The 16,238-nt window shown below is 45.7% G+C and overlaps 2 protein-coding genes across 2 annotated transcripts in view; one reads left to right on the top strand and one right to left on the bottom strand.

Annotated features, from left to right (window-relative positions):
* tmem86a (transmembrane protein 86A) overlaps nt 1–7,287 on the bottom strand; it is a 23,172-nt gene extending 15,885 nt beyond the window's left edge. The window contains exon 1 of the mRNA XM_080545023.1: nt 7,188–7,287. Coding sequence (XP_080401149.1) covers nt 7,188–7,208 — 21 coding nt within the window. The 5' untranslated portion in view covers nt 7,209–7,287. The remainder of the gene's footprint in view (nt 1–7,187) is intronic.
* Nucleotides 7,288–9,100: 1,813 nt separating this feature from the next.
* Nucleotides 9,101–15,929, top strand: spty2d1 (SPT2 chromatin protein domain containing 1; the record flags this gene model as incomplete). Its single annotated transcript, XM_080544992.1, has 6 exons — nt 9,101–9,160; nt 9,780–9,894; nt 10,123–11,751; nt 12,696–12,852; nt 13,909–13,986; nt 15,804–15,929. The coding sequence occupies 6 exons, from the start codon at nt 9,101–9,103 to the stop codon at nt 15,901–15,903; spliced, it is 2,139 nt and encodes a 712-aa protein (XP_080401118.1). The 3' UTR covers nt 15,904–15,929.
* Between the last annotated feature and the right edge of the window lie 309 nt (nt 15,930–16,238).

Genomic DNA, 16,238 nt, shown 5'->3' with positions numbered 1-16,238 from the left:
TCTGATCTCTCTGGTATCTCTGATCTCTCTGATATATCTCTAGTATCTCTGATCTCTCTGATCTCTCTAGTATCTCTGATCTCTCTGGTATCTCTGATCTCTCTGATGTCTCTAGTATCTCTGATATCTCTGATCTCTCTGATCTCTCTAGTATCTCTGATCTCTCTGGTATCTCTGATCTCTCTGATCTCTCTAGTATCTCTGATCTCTCTAGTATCTCTGATATCTCTGATCTCTCTAGTATCTCTGATCTCTCTAGTATCTCTGATCTCTCTAGTATCTCTGATCTCTCTGATATCTCTAGTATCTCTGATCTCTCTAGTATCTCTGATATCTCTGATCTCTCTAGTATCTCTGATCTCTCTAGTATCTCTGATCCCTCTGATCTCTCTAGTATCTCTGATCTCTCTGATCTCTCTAGTATCTCTGATCTCTCTGATATCTCTAGTATCTCTGATCTCTCTGATATCTCTGATCTCTCTGATATCTCTGATCTCTCTAGTATCTCTGATCTCTCTGGTATCTCTGATCTCTCTGATCTCTCTAGTATCTCTGATCTCTCTGATATCTCTGATCTCTCTGGTATCTCTGATCTCTCTAGTATCTCTGATCTCTCTGATATCTCTGATCTCTCTGGTATCTCTGATATCTCTAGTATCTCTGACCTCTCTGATATCTCTGATCTCTCTGGTATCTCTGATATCTCTGACAAAAAGCATGACATGCCCACCTGCCCCCCCCCAGAGAGAGAAAACCTAAACTAAACAGTTCCATGTGTTCTTTCATAGTTTTGATGTCTTCAGTATTAATCTACAATGTAGAAAATAATATAGAAATAAAAAAAAAACATTGAATGAGAAGGTGTGTCCAAACGGCAGACAGACAGACAGACAGACAGAGATAGACAGACAGACAGAGGCAGACCGACAAAGAGACACAGACAGACAAGTAATCACACAGAGAGGCAGGCAGACAGAAAGACAGACAGGCGTTGCCTGTCCAAACATCCTTGCCGTCATTGGGAGGCAAATTAAGTGAATCATTACACCATCATCCACCCGCTCTGATGATCACAATACAAACACAAGCTGTTTGCAGACTCAATGTTGAGAGTGAATTATGGCATGCTTCGTTTGTTTTTCGAAGGCCAGATCTGGTCTCCTGCTAGATAATTACATGGTTAATGATTGCTTGACTTTGCATGACCGGCGTTTGTTTTTCACTTGGAAAACAGGAACGGGCCGGAGAGAGTGGAGAAGATGGAGACCAGGGTGAGATGCCGTATTAACCAGGTGTTTATACAAGCACTTCATAAGGTTATTTTGCTGCCAGACAGAGAGGAGGCCTATCTAAAGCTAACTCCTCCTTTACCAGTCAAATTCCAAATCCAATGTGTCCTATATCCAAACTGTACATACAGCAGTAAAAAAGAAGTAGCCTTGAGAACCGATTGGTTCTCGAGCCTAATGGCCCATAGGGCATCTCCTGTTTCCGTAGAGTGAGGCGGCTTGATGTACAAGTACACACCATGGACATGACGCAGGGTCTTACCCCCAATCCAACCCTTAATGCTGAGTGCCAAGTAGGGAGGCATCGGGTACCATTTTTATAGTCTTTTTACAATCTCCAAATCTCAGGGCGGACACTCTAACCACAAGGCTACTGAGCTGGTACATACAGTTAGGTCCATATATATTTGGACACACAGACATCATTTTGGTTATTTTAGCTGTTTACCAAAACATCTTCAAGTTACAGTTATATAATTAATATAGGCTTAAAGTGCAGGCTCTCAGCTTTAGGGTAAGGGTATTCACATCCACATTGAAGGAAGGGTTTAGGAATTACAGCTCTTTAATATGGAGCTCCCTCTTTTTCAAGGGACCAAAAGTAATTGGACAATTGACTCAAAAGCTGTTTCATGGGCCAGTGTGGGCGCTATTCCTTCATTATTTCTTTATCAATTAAGCAGGTAAAACGTCTGAGTTGATTCAAGTGTGGCATTTGCATTTGGAAGCTGTTGCTATATACGCACAACATGCAGTCAACGGACCTCTCAATGCAAGTGAAACAGGCCACCCTTACGCTGCAAAAACAAACAGAAAATCCATCAGAGAGATAGCATGAACATTAGTAGTGGCCAAATTAACTGTTTGGTACATTCTGGGGAAAAAAGAACGCACTGGTGACCTCGGCACCACAAAAACATCTGGACGTCCATGGAAGACAAGAGTGGTGGATGATCACAGGATCCTTTACATGGTAAGAAAAACCCCTTCACAACATCCAGCCAAGTGAAGAACACTCTCCAGGAGGTAGGCATATCATTATCCAAGTGTACCATAAAGGGAAGACTTCACACGAACAAATACAGAGGGTTCACCAGAAGGTGCAAGCCATTCATAAGCCTCAAGAATAGAAAGGCCAGATTAGACTTTGCCAAAAAACATCTAAAAAAGCCAGCCCTGTTCTGGAACAGCATTCTTTGGGTAGATGAAACTAAGATCAACCTGTATCAGAATGATGGGAAGAAAAAAGTATGGAGAAGGCTTGGAACGGCTCATGATCCGACGCATACCACATCATCTGTAAAAAAACGTGGAGGTAGTGTGATGACATGGACATGCTTGGCTTCCAATGGCACTGGGTCACTAGTGTTTATTGATGACAGAAGACAGAAGCAGACAGATGAATTCTGAAGTGTTTAGGGATATTCTGTCTGCTCAGATTCAGACAAATTCACCAAAGTTGATTGGATGGTGCTTCACAATACAGATGGACAATGACCCAAAGCATACTGCGTAAGCAACCCAGGAGTTTTTTAAGGCAAAGAAGTGGAATATTCTGCAATGGCCAGAGTCAATCACCTGATCTCTAAAGGCAGAAAGACCCACGAACAAACAACAACTGAAGACTGCTGCAGTAAAGGCCTGGCAAAGCATCACAAAGGAGGAAACCCAGCATTTGGTGACGTCCATGTGTTCCAGACTGGAGGCAGTCATTGCCTGCAAAGGATTCTCGACAAAGTATTAAACATGTACATTTTATTTATGATTATGTTAATTTGTCCAATTACTTTTGAGCTCCTGAAAATAGGGGACTGTGTATAAAAATGGTTGCAATTCCTAAACGTTTCATACAGTATTTTTGTTCAACCCCTTGAATTAAAGCTGAAAGTCTGCACTTCAATTACATCTCGATAGTTTCATTTCAAATCCATTGTGGTGGCATACAGAGCCAAAATTATGGAAATTGTGTCACTGTCCAAATACCAAATACTACTACCGGTATACCAGTTTGTTTGGACACGACAACATCCAACTATGCAGTCTCTGCATTCTGGGTCATCTGGCGTTATACTACCGGTATCTATCTCTGTCTCTCCCTCTCTCTCTCTCTCTCTCCCCCTCCATCTCTGACCCTACTCAGCTTGGCAAAGATAATGTCTCTCCCTCCCCCACACTCTCCCTCTCTCTCTTTACATTTAAATGTTTGGCATTTAGCAGACACCTTATTCCAAAGCGACTCTCTCCCTGCATCTCTCACCCTACTCAGCTTGGCAAAGGGGCACAGCAGAAGCACACATATGGCACAGGAATGCACCGTTGGTATGTGTCATGTGTATCATATTACATATTAATATCATCATATTTCATACCACACCACGCCTTCCCATCTGGCAGGGGTAGCTTAGGGTGAGAGAAGAGGAACCAATCAGCCTGAGTGTGGTGGAGTGGTACTGCCTGAGTGTGGTGGAGTGGTACTGTCTGAGTGTGGTGGAGTGGTACTGTCTGAGTGTGGTGGAGTGGTACTGTCTGCAGCTCACAGCATGAACTGTGTGCATGCTGCTAACAATGCTTAGGTTGTGGGTTCGATTCCAGCTGGGACCATATATATTGAAAATGTATACACTCACTGCAATGTAAATCGCTTTGGATAAAAGTGTATTATTATTATTATTATTATTATTATTATCTCTTGCCAGAGATGAGGGTTCGATCCCTGTCTGTCTTTCCTTTTATGTGTCCCTCTATCTATCTATCCATCTATCTATCTATCCATCTATCTATCTATCCATCTACCTATCCATCAATCAATCTATCTATCTATCTATGCCCCCTCATCTACTTCATGTCTGTCTGAAGAACAAATATGGAAGGACAGAGAGTTGTTAAGGGGAAGAAAGAAAAGAGGAATGAATAGCCAGACAGTGCTAAAATAGGTCACCACAAAACTGTCCCCTGAAATCAATCTAAAAATATAAATGAAAAGAAACAACTTTAACATAACAATAAAATGAAATAAATGTCTTCCTTTCTCTAGCGCTGTGACTGCCGACGGCACTTGTTCTTATCATTCGTTAAACTTAGATGTATAAATGCACATGTGAACTTCGACAGCACTTCTGAATTGTATATTGTATATATTAAAGCATTACAAACGTTTTAACTCCCTCTTAACCGATCCCAACAGTATATAGCGCAGTTTATACATTTGCAGAAAAGTAAGTAAGTAAGTAAGTAGCCTTTAGAACCGATGGTTCTCCAGCCTAATGGCCCTTAGGCCCCTGTCTCCTGTTTCCGTAGCGTGAGGCGGCTTGATGTACAAGTACACCCCCTGGACATGACGCTGGTATGTCGCAGGGTCTTACCCCCAATCCAACCCTTAATGCTGAGTGCCAAGCAGCGAGGCATCAGGTACCATTTTTATAGTCTTTGCAGAAAGGCCAGGGATATATTTCGTCCAATTAGCTAGAAACACTGAAACGGTTTCATTCATCAGCACCAATGACAACGGACAAGAGGATAATCAGGCTGTCAGGTGGCCAGGGAGAAAGGGCAACATTGCTCTGCACTTTATCGCCCCTGGTTACCGTCTGCTCCTGTAGCGGAGGTGACTTGGAGCCACACTCTCATTTACATTACATTGACATTACATTTACATTTGGGGCATTAAGCCCAACCGTTATTCAAAGCGACTTACAACAAATACATCACAAGTAAATGAATCATCTATCCAACAGCCATAGTAAGAAAAAGTAATCTATGTTAGGGCCAGGGGCCATTGGCAGTCATAATGCTAGAAGAAGGAAGAATTGTTATTTATTTATTTTAAAATTATTATTATTTTATTGATTTCATTATTTATAGTAGAGAAACTGTACAGGGGAGTAGATGAGCTAGCCCTGCCGGCGACTTCTCAGCCCAGATATACTGTAGCCCTAGCCTGTAGATGTCCCTTCGGTATAACAGTTTATGTCTGTGGCATCCATGCAAGAGGTCACTGGTTCAAACCCTGCTGGCTACACACTCCTAACAACAGGTTCAATATCCGTGACAGTGAAAGGGGTCAAGCACAAAATGAATAGTGAGCTGATGCTAGATCATGTGCAAAGAGCGAAAACAGGAAGTGAAAGGACATCAAGATAAGGTGGTAGGATTTTAATAGCTTACTGTTTGTTTAGTTAAGGGCCTACTACAGTACTACCGCTCATTGGTTAGACAATAGAATCATTGAACACCGATGCCTCACAAAGACACAATGGCCTTTTCTCAGGTTCTAGACACATGATTCCTCACGGCCTCTCCTCCGTCCTCCACCTGCTTCTTCTAAAGAAGATGATATTCTCCTCCAACGCTTTTTGTGAGTGGGAGAAGACGGAGAAGAGGGCTGAAGGAATCGTGTTCTTAACAATTGAGAAAACGCCACAGGACTGACTCCTTGGTGACAGGAGATTCGGGGGAGGCTAGGAGGTAGACATCAGACTGACTCCTTGGTGACAGGAGAGACTCGGGGGAGGCTAGTGGAGGTAGACATCAGACTGACTCCTTGGTGACAGGAGAGACTCGGGGGAGGCTAGTGGAGGTAGACATCAGACTGACTCCTTGGTGACAGGAGAGACTCGGGGGAGGCTAGTGGAGGTAGAAATCAGAGTACGGGCTCATTGGAATGCGCATGGAACGGAATGAGGAATGATATAAAACACACATTTTTATAACATTCCTCATTCCAAGCATTAAAATGAACCTGTCCTCCGATTTCTACCTCCACTGAAGAGATTAGACTAGTAACACTTTGTACAGACATCCACGAAGGCCAGCACAGCCACCAGGGTTTTATTGAACATTCCTGTGCACATACCGTTCTCATGGGACTCCCAAAAAAGGGCTTAAGTACTTGCAAGATTTAGGCAACTAAAACATGCCCATTATCATCATATGATGTTCTTGCTAGTAGGTCTATGTTCATTTGTTTGCCATGTTAACTGAAATGGGGCTTTCTGTTCGGGACTCGCGACGAAAGGAAAGGAAGAGGAAGTCCTGCCAAGGAGCAGGTTACACACAGCAGACAGGACAGGAACACAGACAGAAAGGTCTCAGTCACATGACAGGCTTGTCTCTCACATGAAGGCGCTTTACACTGGAGAATAGAGAAGGGGACCGGGACAAAGGGATTTCGAGAAGCAGATAAAAACGACGCGCTTTTGTTCCAGTAAAGTTTTTGCTAAGACAAAAACGCTGCCATGATGATGCGTCTGTACACCAACGCGTGTCTTGTTTTACAGTAGAGTTATTCACAATCACAAGAACATAAGAACATCAAACAGTCATACAGATCTCCACCCAACAGATAGGTCATGCAACCGTATTCATCCCCCCCGCCGGTGGACCTGACAGGCGTGGGTGGGCTGCGGGACACATCTGTCTGGTGCTCAGGCTTTAAGACCCAAAGCGCTTATGTTAGATAGAGATATGTAATTCATCACACATGCTCTATTCTGCAGCCTTACGTTCATGTAACGAGATGAGCTATCTGCATATTCACATATTTGATTTTGCCGTCATTGTAGGCTATAGCTTGAGGCAGTGGATCAAATCAACTCGGACATGCTTTATATGATCACGTGTATTACTGTTTAGTTTGATCTAGCAACCTTTTAAGGAATCAGAATACCTGTCAATCAAGGAACATCAAACAGCCATAAACAAATGGAGAAATCATTCACAGGATCTGCGGTGTGATGATCTAATAGCCGATCAAATCACTAATCCACTGATATCATAAATATCCTGCAGAACATGCAAAGTACGTTACATCATTAACATGTGAATATGACTTCCTTTGAGGGGTGAAACGAGACGGATCAAAGGATGTGGTACCAGACATACAGTCATCTAAACACTTACCACTGTGACTGGCGAAACCATTTCTCAATCGATTCCTGATTTATTTATTTTTTGTTGCAAAGTTGCTGAAGAGGGCGACACGTACAGCCTCGTACCCGCACTGTATTACAGCTTTCCCAAACTGCTGTTTGTGTTTGTATCTCTGTTTGTATCTCTTCTGTGATGCGGATTGTTTTCGTCCCTTTTCGGGGCTGACTGTCATCAAGGGGGTGGAGGCAGATCGACCATAGTTTGTGGGCGGAGACAGAATGTCAAAGCACAGATAGGGTGGAGCTCAACTACCTGACCAATCAACAGGAGGGAACACAGTGTAGGGGCGGGGCTCACTGAGCGGACCGCCCTCTGATAGGAGGGGCTTGACCCGCTGTTTACCTATCCAAGCAGATGGCCTGTATTTACATTTTACGGAACGACACAATCTTCTTCCAATGTTACACGACATCTCTGCATGTTGTTACAATGTTTCAGTTGTATGTCGACTAGCAACGTTGTCGCTTTGTATACGAGAGATGTTACGTCCCCGTCTGTAATCTCGATCCTATCATCACCAGTCACATCAGGACTATCACCAGTCACACCAGGACTATCACCAGTCACACCAGGACTATCACCAGTCACATCAGGGGGTAGTGGTGGTCTAGTGGATAGTGAGTTGGACTTGGGATCGGAAGGTTGTGAGTTCAAATCCCGCCTGAAGCCACACCACTACTAGTGTGCCCTTGGGTAAGGCACTTAGCCCTCAGTTACTCCAGGGGGAATGTCCCTGTAATTGTAAGTCGCTTTGGATAAAAGCGTCTGCTAAATGGCAAAATTATTAAAATTATTACATCAGGACTATCACCAGTCACACCAGGACTATCACCAGTCACATCAGGACTATCACCAGTCACATCAGGACTATCACCAGTCACATCAGGACTATCACCAGTCACATCAGGACTATCACCAGTCACACCAGGACTATCACCAGTCACATCAGGACTATCACCAGTCACATCAGGACTATCACCAGTCACATCAGGACTATCACCAGTCACATCAGGACTATCACCAGTCACATCAGCTCAGTAACGTATGATAATACAACTCGCGTTGACCGAATATAGGTAGTCAGATACACTTGTTTGTTAGACTGGAGGAGGACATCTTCTCAGTGCTGTCCTGTGGAAGAGGATGACAGACAGAGGAAGGTATTTGGTGACACCTCCTGGTACATTTCCCTTCAACAACGGGTGCGTTCGTAAGCTCGCATTGAGAGCGCCGGAGCGCACAGTGGGTTCAACGTCATAAAGAGACCGAGTCATTTGATTGGACGAGTGGCATTGCACGAGCACTGATCAGATTTCCAGAGCGAACTTACGAACACAGCCAACACCAGCCAGGGACGGAAATGACGTTTGGAAGAACCGGATAACGTTTGGGTCGAGAGAGAGAGAGAGAGGGGACACGGTCACAGGGTTTCTCGGCGTTTCTTTTCGTTTAATCATGTTTACCTCGTTGTAACAACCGGTTAATAATCATCTTTAATTGCCGTTTGTTCCCGGGGATTGCGTTTGGCTTAGTTAAATGGTTTATTAACGTTATGTTACCCCCGGTCAAGCCTTGAGACTGAGACTGTGACTGTCTGAGCCACGACGCGACGCGCGTTCATGTCGAGCTGGCGAGTAAAGCTGGAAACAGAAACATCTCTCTAACCTTGGATAGCAAGCTAAACGACAATATTAGCAAACTAAGCTAAACTACTTGGACCTATAGAGTTGCAGAGATATATGTGAAGAGAAGACACCGCCTGGTTATGTTTAACACGTCTAGGTGCAGTTAGTTGAGGGCTGGCCAGCAGCTTGTGTTATTCAATCTAACTACCAACCAGACAGCCAGTCACCTGCCCAACAACCACCTGCCCAACAACCAGCATGGACTTCGAGAATGTCCTGTCCATGGCCTCCCAGAACCAGGGCCTGAGCACCGCACCGGTAAGTCTGTCCATGGCCTCCCAGAACCAGGGCCTGGGCACTGCCAAGGTAAGTCTGGTTTAGGCAGCTCTCACAGCCAGACAACACGTTGACAAGTTGACTCAGTTCAATTAATTAAACAAAAATGTATTTTGCAAGTCGTGTAAGGTCTGTCTAGGAAGCTACCTGTGTACTATCTAGTTCTTCTAAACCACACGTACACTTTGGACTTCCATGCCTATGATCCTCTTAGCTACAGACACACAAGGTGTGGAGTTGACTGCGAGTGACGTGTAAGAAGACCACCCGTCCCTGGTCTCCTTGTTGGCAGCAGTTAAGAGGCTTAACATTTGCCTCAAGCATAATTATAGCGAAGGTCCGACTCGGTTCGAAACGTTGTCTTTTTTTCTATACCAGAGTTGCGGACATTCATTCTTAAACATATATTTAATTAACATCCATTAACTGTGTACCACAAAATCATACTAGTAGTGTTGATTAACTATTAAACCTGTTCTATTGACTGACAATGCCTGCCTCTGGATACTGTCAGTAATAGATTAATCATAGGTCTATACTACTGTGTTCATGCTGCATATATCAATTAAGTAATTATTTTTCATATGGCATATATCTGCAGAAGCGGTACAGCTTACAAACTGGACCACCCAAGAAGGATCCCAAGGTGAAGGGTGTCAATTCAGCTGCCGTGCAGGCTTTCCTGAAGAAACAAGAACAGGAGAGCAAAAAGAAAGGTAAAAAAAACAAAGCATGAATGGACTGCTTTGACTAACATTTTTTTTAATGTTCTACCTATTATTCTGACAAAGTAGTCAAAATACATTTTACATATTTTTTTGGGCGCCTTTATCCAACGCGATTTACAACACATACATAGTCTAAATAAGTGAATCAACTATCCATCAGTCATCTTAAGAAAAATGATTCTAGAGATCGCAAATGTTTGTTTACGTTTTCCACAGACCTGGTGAATAAGAAGCAGAAAGATGAGCTGTTGGCCAAAAGGGTCGAGATGAAGTCGGACCGCAAGGCTCGCGCGATGGCGTCGCGGACCAAGGACAACTTCAGAGGCTACAACGGCATCCCCATCGTGGAGGAGCCCAAGAAGAGGGAGAGGAGATCGAAAGGGGACCGGGGAGAAGATTACCAGGGAGGCGGCGGTGGAGGCGGCGGCGGCGATGACTCTTACGACGTAGATGACGAGGACAACTATGAGTACGAACAGTCGGGCTCCGAGCCAGAACCAGAACCAGAGCCACAGAGGCCAAGCAGAGCGCCCAGTAAGCCCTTTAATAATAACAGCAGCAACAACAACAAGAGGCCCAGTGGGGGGGGCCCTTCCAAAGCGGCCCCTCCTCCCTTGAACTTTGCGGAGCTGCTGAAACTGGCCCAGAAGAAGCAGTTCGAGCCCGTGGAGGTGAAGGCCAAAGCAGTGAAGAAGGACGAGGGGAGGCTCCGGACGGCGGACGAGATAAGGGAGCTGGAGCTGGAGCGCAAGGTGGCCCGGAGGCAGGACAAAGGGGGGGGGGACTCCTCGTCCTCCTCCAGGCCTCAGGAGAGGGAGGGCAGATCCCAGCCCGTAAAGAGAAGCGCCCCCGAGAAGGGAGATCAGAGGAACGGAAAACCGCACAAGAGCTCTTCGGAGAGGCCCGTGCCCGGTGGGCCCGGGAAGAAGCCAAAGTTGCACTCGTCTTCGTCGAGCGACCGAGGCCACAGTTCTGCCAAGGCGTCTCACGGAGACAGAGACAGGGACAGGGACCGAGATAGACCTAAACCCAAATCCAGCTCCACCAGCTCTTCTTCCAGTGCCTTAAACACTAAAGTCCCCTCCAAGGGATCATCCTCTCAGGTGTCAGCCAAAAACTCAGCCCCTAGGCCCTCGTCGGGCCACAAACCCACTGCCACAAGTGACCTTAACGCCAGGAAGGGGAACTCCTCCTCCTCCTCTTCTTCTTCACTACCTCCAGGGAGGCCCAGCAGCTCCGGGGCACGACCCAGCACAGGGCCCAGCTCTGGGCAGACCAGACCACAAGGGACAGGCCAAAGACCACAGCAGGGGAGCTCGGGACAGACCCGGCCCAGCCAGGGCACCTCAGGAAGGGGGGGACCCGCCGGAGGACCCCCCAGGCCTCCCGGTAAGGGAGAACCAGCACGGCCTGGAGGTAATTCTGTGGGGAGACCGGGTAGTGATGGACAAACGCGACCAGGTACTAATGGACAAACGAGACCCACAGCAGGTGGTCCTCCCAGGCCTGCAGGCCCGCCACAGGGCAGGCCAGGTGGCCCATCACAGGGCAGACCAGGTGGGCCTGGGGTCCAGGGTCGTCCTGGGGGGGGAGGTGGGGTTCGCCCCGCAGGGAGCGGGCCTAATCGTCCAGGTGGTGGTGGGGGCCCGGTGTCTGGACGCCCAGCCAGCACTATGGACTCCGGCCCTGGGAGACCCAAGTGCACCATGGTGGTGGAGACCATCTCATCCAAGAACTTTGGTGGACCCAGACCGGGAGTCCCTCCTAGGCCAGGGATGCAGCCTAGACCTGGGATGGGGGGTCGAGGTGGGATGGGACCCAGACCAATGATGAGACCTCCACCAGGTATGTGTCGAGTCTTACTAGACCTCTTTTGTTGGTCTAAGTAAGTGACTCATCTTAAGAAAAAGTAATCTATGCTAATAATGCTATGACCGTTGGCAGTCACTATGCTATGACCGGGGGCCGTTGGCAGTCACTATGCTATGACCGGGGGCCGTTGGCAGTCACTATGCTAGAAGAAGGAAGGACTTACTTTTTCATTATTATTTTAAAAATATATTTATAATAGAGATTCAACTGTACAGGGGGGTAGTGGGGATGAAGAGGTCTTTAGGAGGGACAGTTACGATGTAGCCTGAAGAGGTGGGTCTTCAATCTACCGTGGAAGGTGGGTAGTGAAAGCAGTCTCCTATGCTTTTCTGTCCACCATAGATGGTCATGTTTTGCCTGGCTAATGGATGTTTGTACTGTGGGATAGTAAACAGTGGTTGTTATGTCTGCATGGTTGAATAGTATGTCAGCAATACCGGCCCATTGTCGCCCATCTTGGGTCTGTTCCATAGACAGACAGGGCCAAGTTCTAAACGGCAGCGTTGCATTTAGTGTGTTGTAACAGTTTACTTCCAACAAATATCACGACAAATCTAGAACGAACACATCTAGACAAGTCGGATACACTTGTTAGTTGTTGTTAATGATGGAGGCTGTTCTTGCTTAATCAGGAACTCTTGGGGCTGGTTTCATGGACGCAGATTAAGACTAATCCTAGACTAAAAAGCATCCTCTGTGACTTTCCATTGCAAGTGTGATTTAATCCTGGACTAGGCTTAAGCCTCGTCTGTGAAACCAGCCCATTATGTCTGACTTCCTCTACACACACCTGTAACATGCACACACGTGCACGCACACACACACACACACACACACATACACACACACAATCATCTTTCCCTTGATTTAATTGCCGAGTGCTGATCTCATCTCTAATTGTGTATGCACTTTAGCAGGCACGATGCTTCCACCAATCACATCCAGCTACAAGAAGAAGTACGAGGATGAGGACGAGTACGACTCAGAGATGGATGACTTCATCGAACAGGAAGGAGACGACCAAGACGAAATCTCCAAACACATCAGGGAAATCTTCGGATATGACCGGTCCAAGTAAGACTCACTTCGTACAGGGTCCTAGTAGGGCTTAGTAGGTCAGGGTCGCAGTAGGGCTTTACACACTGCATGGACCTTTACACACTGCATGGACCTTTACACACTGCATGGACCTTTACACACTGCATGGACCTTTACACACTGCATGAACCTTTACACACTGCATGAACCTTTACACACTGCATGGACCTTTACACACTGCATGAACCTTTACACACTGCAGAGACCTTTACACACTGCATGAACCTTTACACACTGCATGGACCCTTACACACTGCATGGACCCTTACACACTGCAGAGACCTTTACACACTGCATGGACCTTTACACACTGCAGAGACCTTTACACACTGCATGGACCTTTACACACTGCATGGACCTTTACACACTGCATGGACCTTTACACACTGCATGGACCTTTACACACTGCATGGACCTTTACACACTGCATGGACCTTTACACACTGCATGGACCTTTACACACTGCATGGACCTTTACACACTGCAGAGACCTTTACACACTGCATGGACCTTTACACACTGCATGGACCTTTACACACTGCATGGACCCTTACACACTGCATGGACCTTTACACACTGCATGAACCTTTATATCTGTCATCATGAGAAAAACAATTTATGTTAGGACCAGAGGCCATTGACAGTCACAATGCTAGAAGAAGGAAAAATGACTTATTTTTAAAACATTTTTTAAAACATTCTTATTTTAAAATGTATTAATAGTAGAGAAACGGTACAGTGGGGATGAGGAGGTCTTCAATCTACGCGAAAGGGTCGGTTCTGTAGTGTGATTTAAGGTTACTATGCCAGCCTGTTCTCCAGATGATCTAGTGAGATGATTATCTGTTTGTTGAGACACGTAGAGCTATGCCGTGTGATTTAATCCAAATATTTAATCAAAGTGTGTGTGTGTGTGTGTGTATTGTGCTGTTCACTTTCATAGCTGTCTTACTGGTGTGTTGAATGTGCCTTCATCTCATGAATGATGTTTTATATCAATAATATCTTCATCTTTTTAATCTTTTTTTCCAGATATAAGGAGGAGAGCGACTACGCACTCAAGTTTATGGAGAGCAGTTGGAGAGACCAGCAAAAAGAGGAGGCAAGGAGGTAATGCTGTAGGAGGGTTTTATTTAGATGTGTATTTTCCATTTGATATACTCTGTTTCCTTTATTTAGGCAGGGAGGGACATTGAGACCACGGTCCATTTGACAAGGGAGCCCTGCAGACACACAGTTTACAACCATACAGCAGGGATGTCGTTAGGCCTGGGCCCCAAATGTTTTAGGAATAGCCCTGGGAAAAAAAGTGAATAAAAAAAATCGCCATCTAGCCCATCGCCACCAATTTAGTGCAAGCACCGCCACCTCAACCAAAAAAACCTACTCTGCTGGCACGTTCATGCTAGCTCTGCATGTTCTCCTTTTGAACATTGTTAGAATCACAATCAGAATCGGTTCTTTTGATTGACTGCTCCAAGGAAGAGGAGAGATGTTTTCTATTGCACAAGTGGTATATTTATTGAAGATCACACAGAGTACAGAGTATAGCACCTTAACCTGAGGCGGTCTCAGAGATAAGGTCTGTCTAAGTGTTCAAATCATTACATATATATTTTCATGAAACTCAGTCCTTCCCCTTTTGGCCACTATGATGTAAGAGCTGAATGGCCTTCGATTAGAATGTTCTAAAACTATGAATGGAGTGTTGTCTTGTGTTAGACGTGAGAGTTTTTTATCGTTCTTACAACACCTGGATTCATGGTCATCAGACACGTTCCCAGACAGTAGCTTACAATGGGTCGTATGTGTTCTTAGGATACAATACTGATAATGTGCATATTAAAACAGGAAGACTGATAAGATATGTAACATCATGACTTAAGCAGCTGGTGCTAGAGAATGAACAATAGGACCTTTAAAAAAAAATAAAAATAAAAAGATATCCTAACAACATAGACATATGATGATGCTGTTGAACTGTGTACACTTCCACACACTAGCTAGCTAAACTCTGGCAGTGGTAGGTGGTTCCACAGAGCCGTGCCTGCAGGTGGAGATATGTCTGTAGCGGGGGTGGCCAACCCTCTACCTAGAGGTCTGCTACACACTGGCCCTCTAGGACCAGTATTCGCCACCCCTGGTGTTTCTGCGGGCTGGTCTTGGGCCCCAGAGAGAGGTCCGGCTAGAGGGGCATGAGGGGAACAGGCCTCTCCGGACCCCCAGGGGCTTATACATATGCCATTTAGCGGAGTGCATACATTTTCCAGTATATATGGTCCCAGTCAGAATCGAACCCACAACCATGGCGTAGTCGGCTCAATGTGTCTAGCATTCAACTGAGCCACAGAGGAGCGTACATACTGAGACATGTATGAGGCCTTCTTGGGCAGCTCGCCTGACTTGACTAGGGAGGAGAGAGGGTTTAATGTGATGTCTGCACAGGGAGGAGAGAGGGTTTAATGTGATGTCTGCACAGGGAGGAGACTGCTCAGTGGCCTTGCGGTTAGAGTGTCTGCCTTGAGATTGGGAGGTAGTGAGTTCGATCCCTGGCCGAGTCATACCAAAGACTACCCACGGTGTTGGTTATTAAGGAAAATCCAGGTCTCGCGAGACTACGGCCGGATGTTTTAAATATTAATCTTGCGGGATTTATCAAGATAAGCATCAATGTCACTGAAGGACAATCCAGGCTCTCCTGTGCCCCTCTACCCTCTTAGTCTGAAAATGGCCGTGCTCGAATATCAGGAAGAGGAGAGACGAGAGGGGGAGGAACTGAAACAGGGAAATGCCAATAGGAAACAACGATATGAAGCCACTGAGCCTTAGATTACCACAGAAAAAAACCTAGTTTGTTGACACATGCAGACAACCACTGACCACCTTAACACATATTTTGTTTGTCTCTTTCTCTTTCTCTCTCTCAGTTTACGCTTGGGTATCAAGGAGGATGACGAGGAGATGCGCTTGGAACAGGAAGAGATGAAAAGGAAAATGGCTGCAACTGCAAAACGGAAAAAAGTTTGAAGACCAATAAAACACAAATACTAGAGACATTTCATAGAAAAGGAAAGGGAGGGAGGGAGGTGGGGGGGGGGGGGGGGTGCAGCCAGATCGGATGCCAATGTTGCTTCTGTTACCTATTTATTCCCCCCCTGGGAATGGGGCCGGATTGCACTATCAAGAGTCCCTGATTTCATGGCTAAGCAGCAAATATATAATATATTATGTTACAACATCATGACCTGCAAATGAACCCCTAGCAATCATTGAGCAAATGTAAAATGTGGATGACTAGCCATGTTGTGAACCGCTACTGACTTGATGTTTTTCCACAAACAACAGAGAACCAGTGGTCTAAT

Source organism: Nansenia antarctica, assembly GCF_963989245.1.
Source record: "Nansenia antarctica genome assembly, chromosome: 14".
NCBI classification, from domain to species: Eukaryota; Metazoa; Chordata; class Actinopteri; order Argentiniformes; family Microstomatidae; genus Nansenia; species Nansenia antarctica.
Note: the sequence above shows the minus strand (reverse complement) of the source record. Positions and strands in the feature narration are given on the sequence as shown.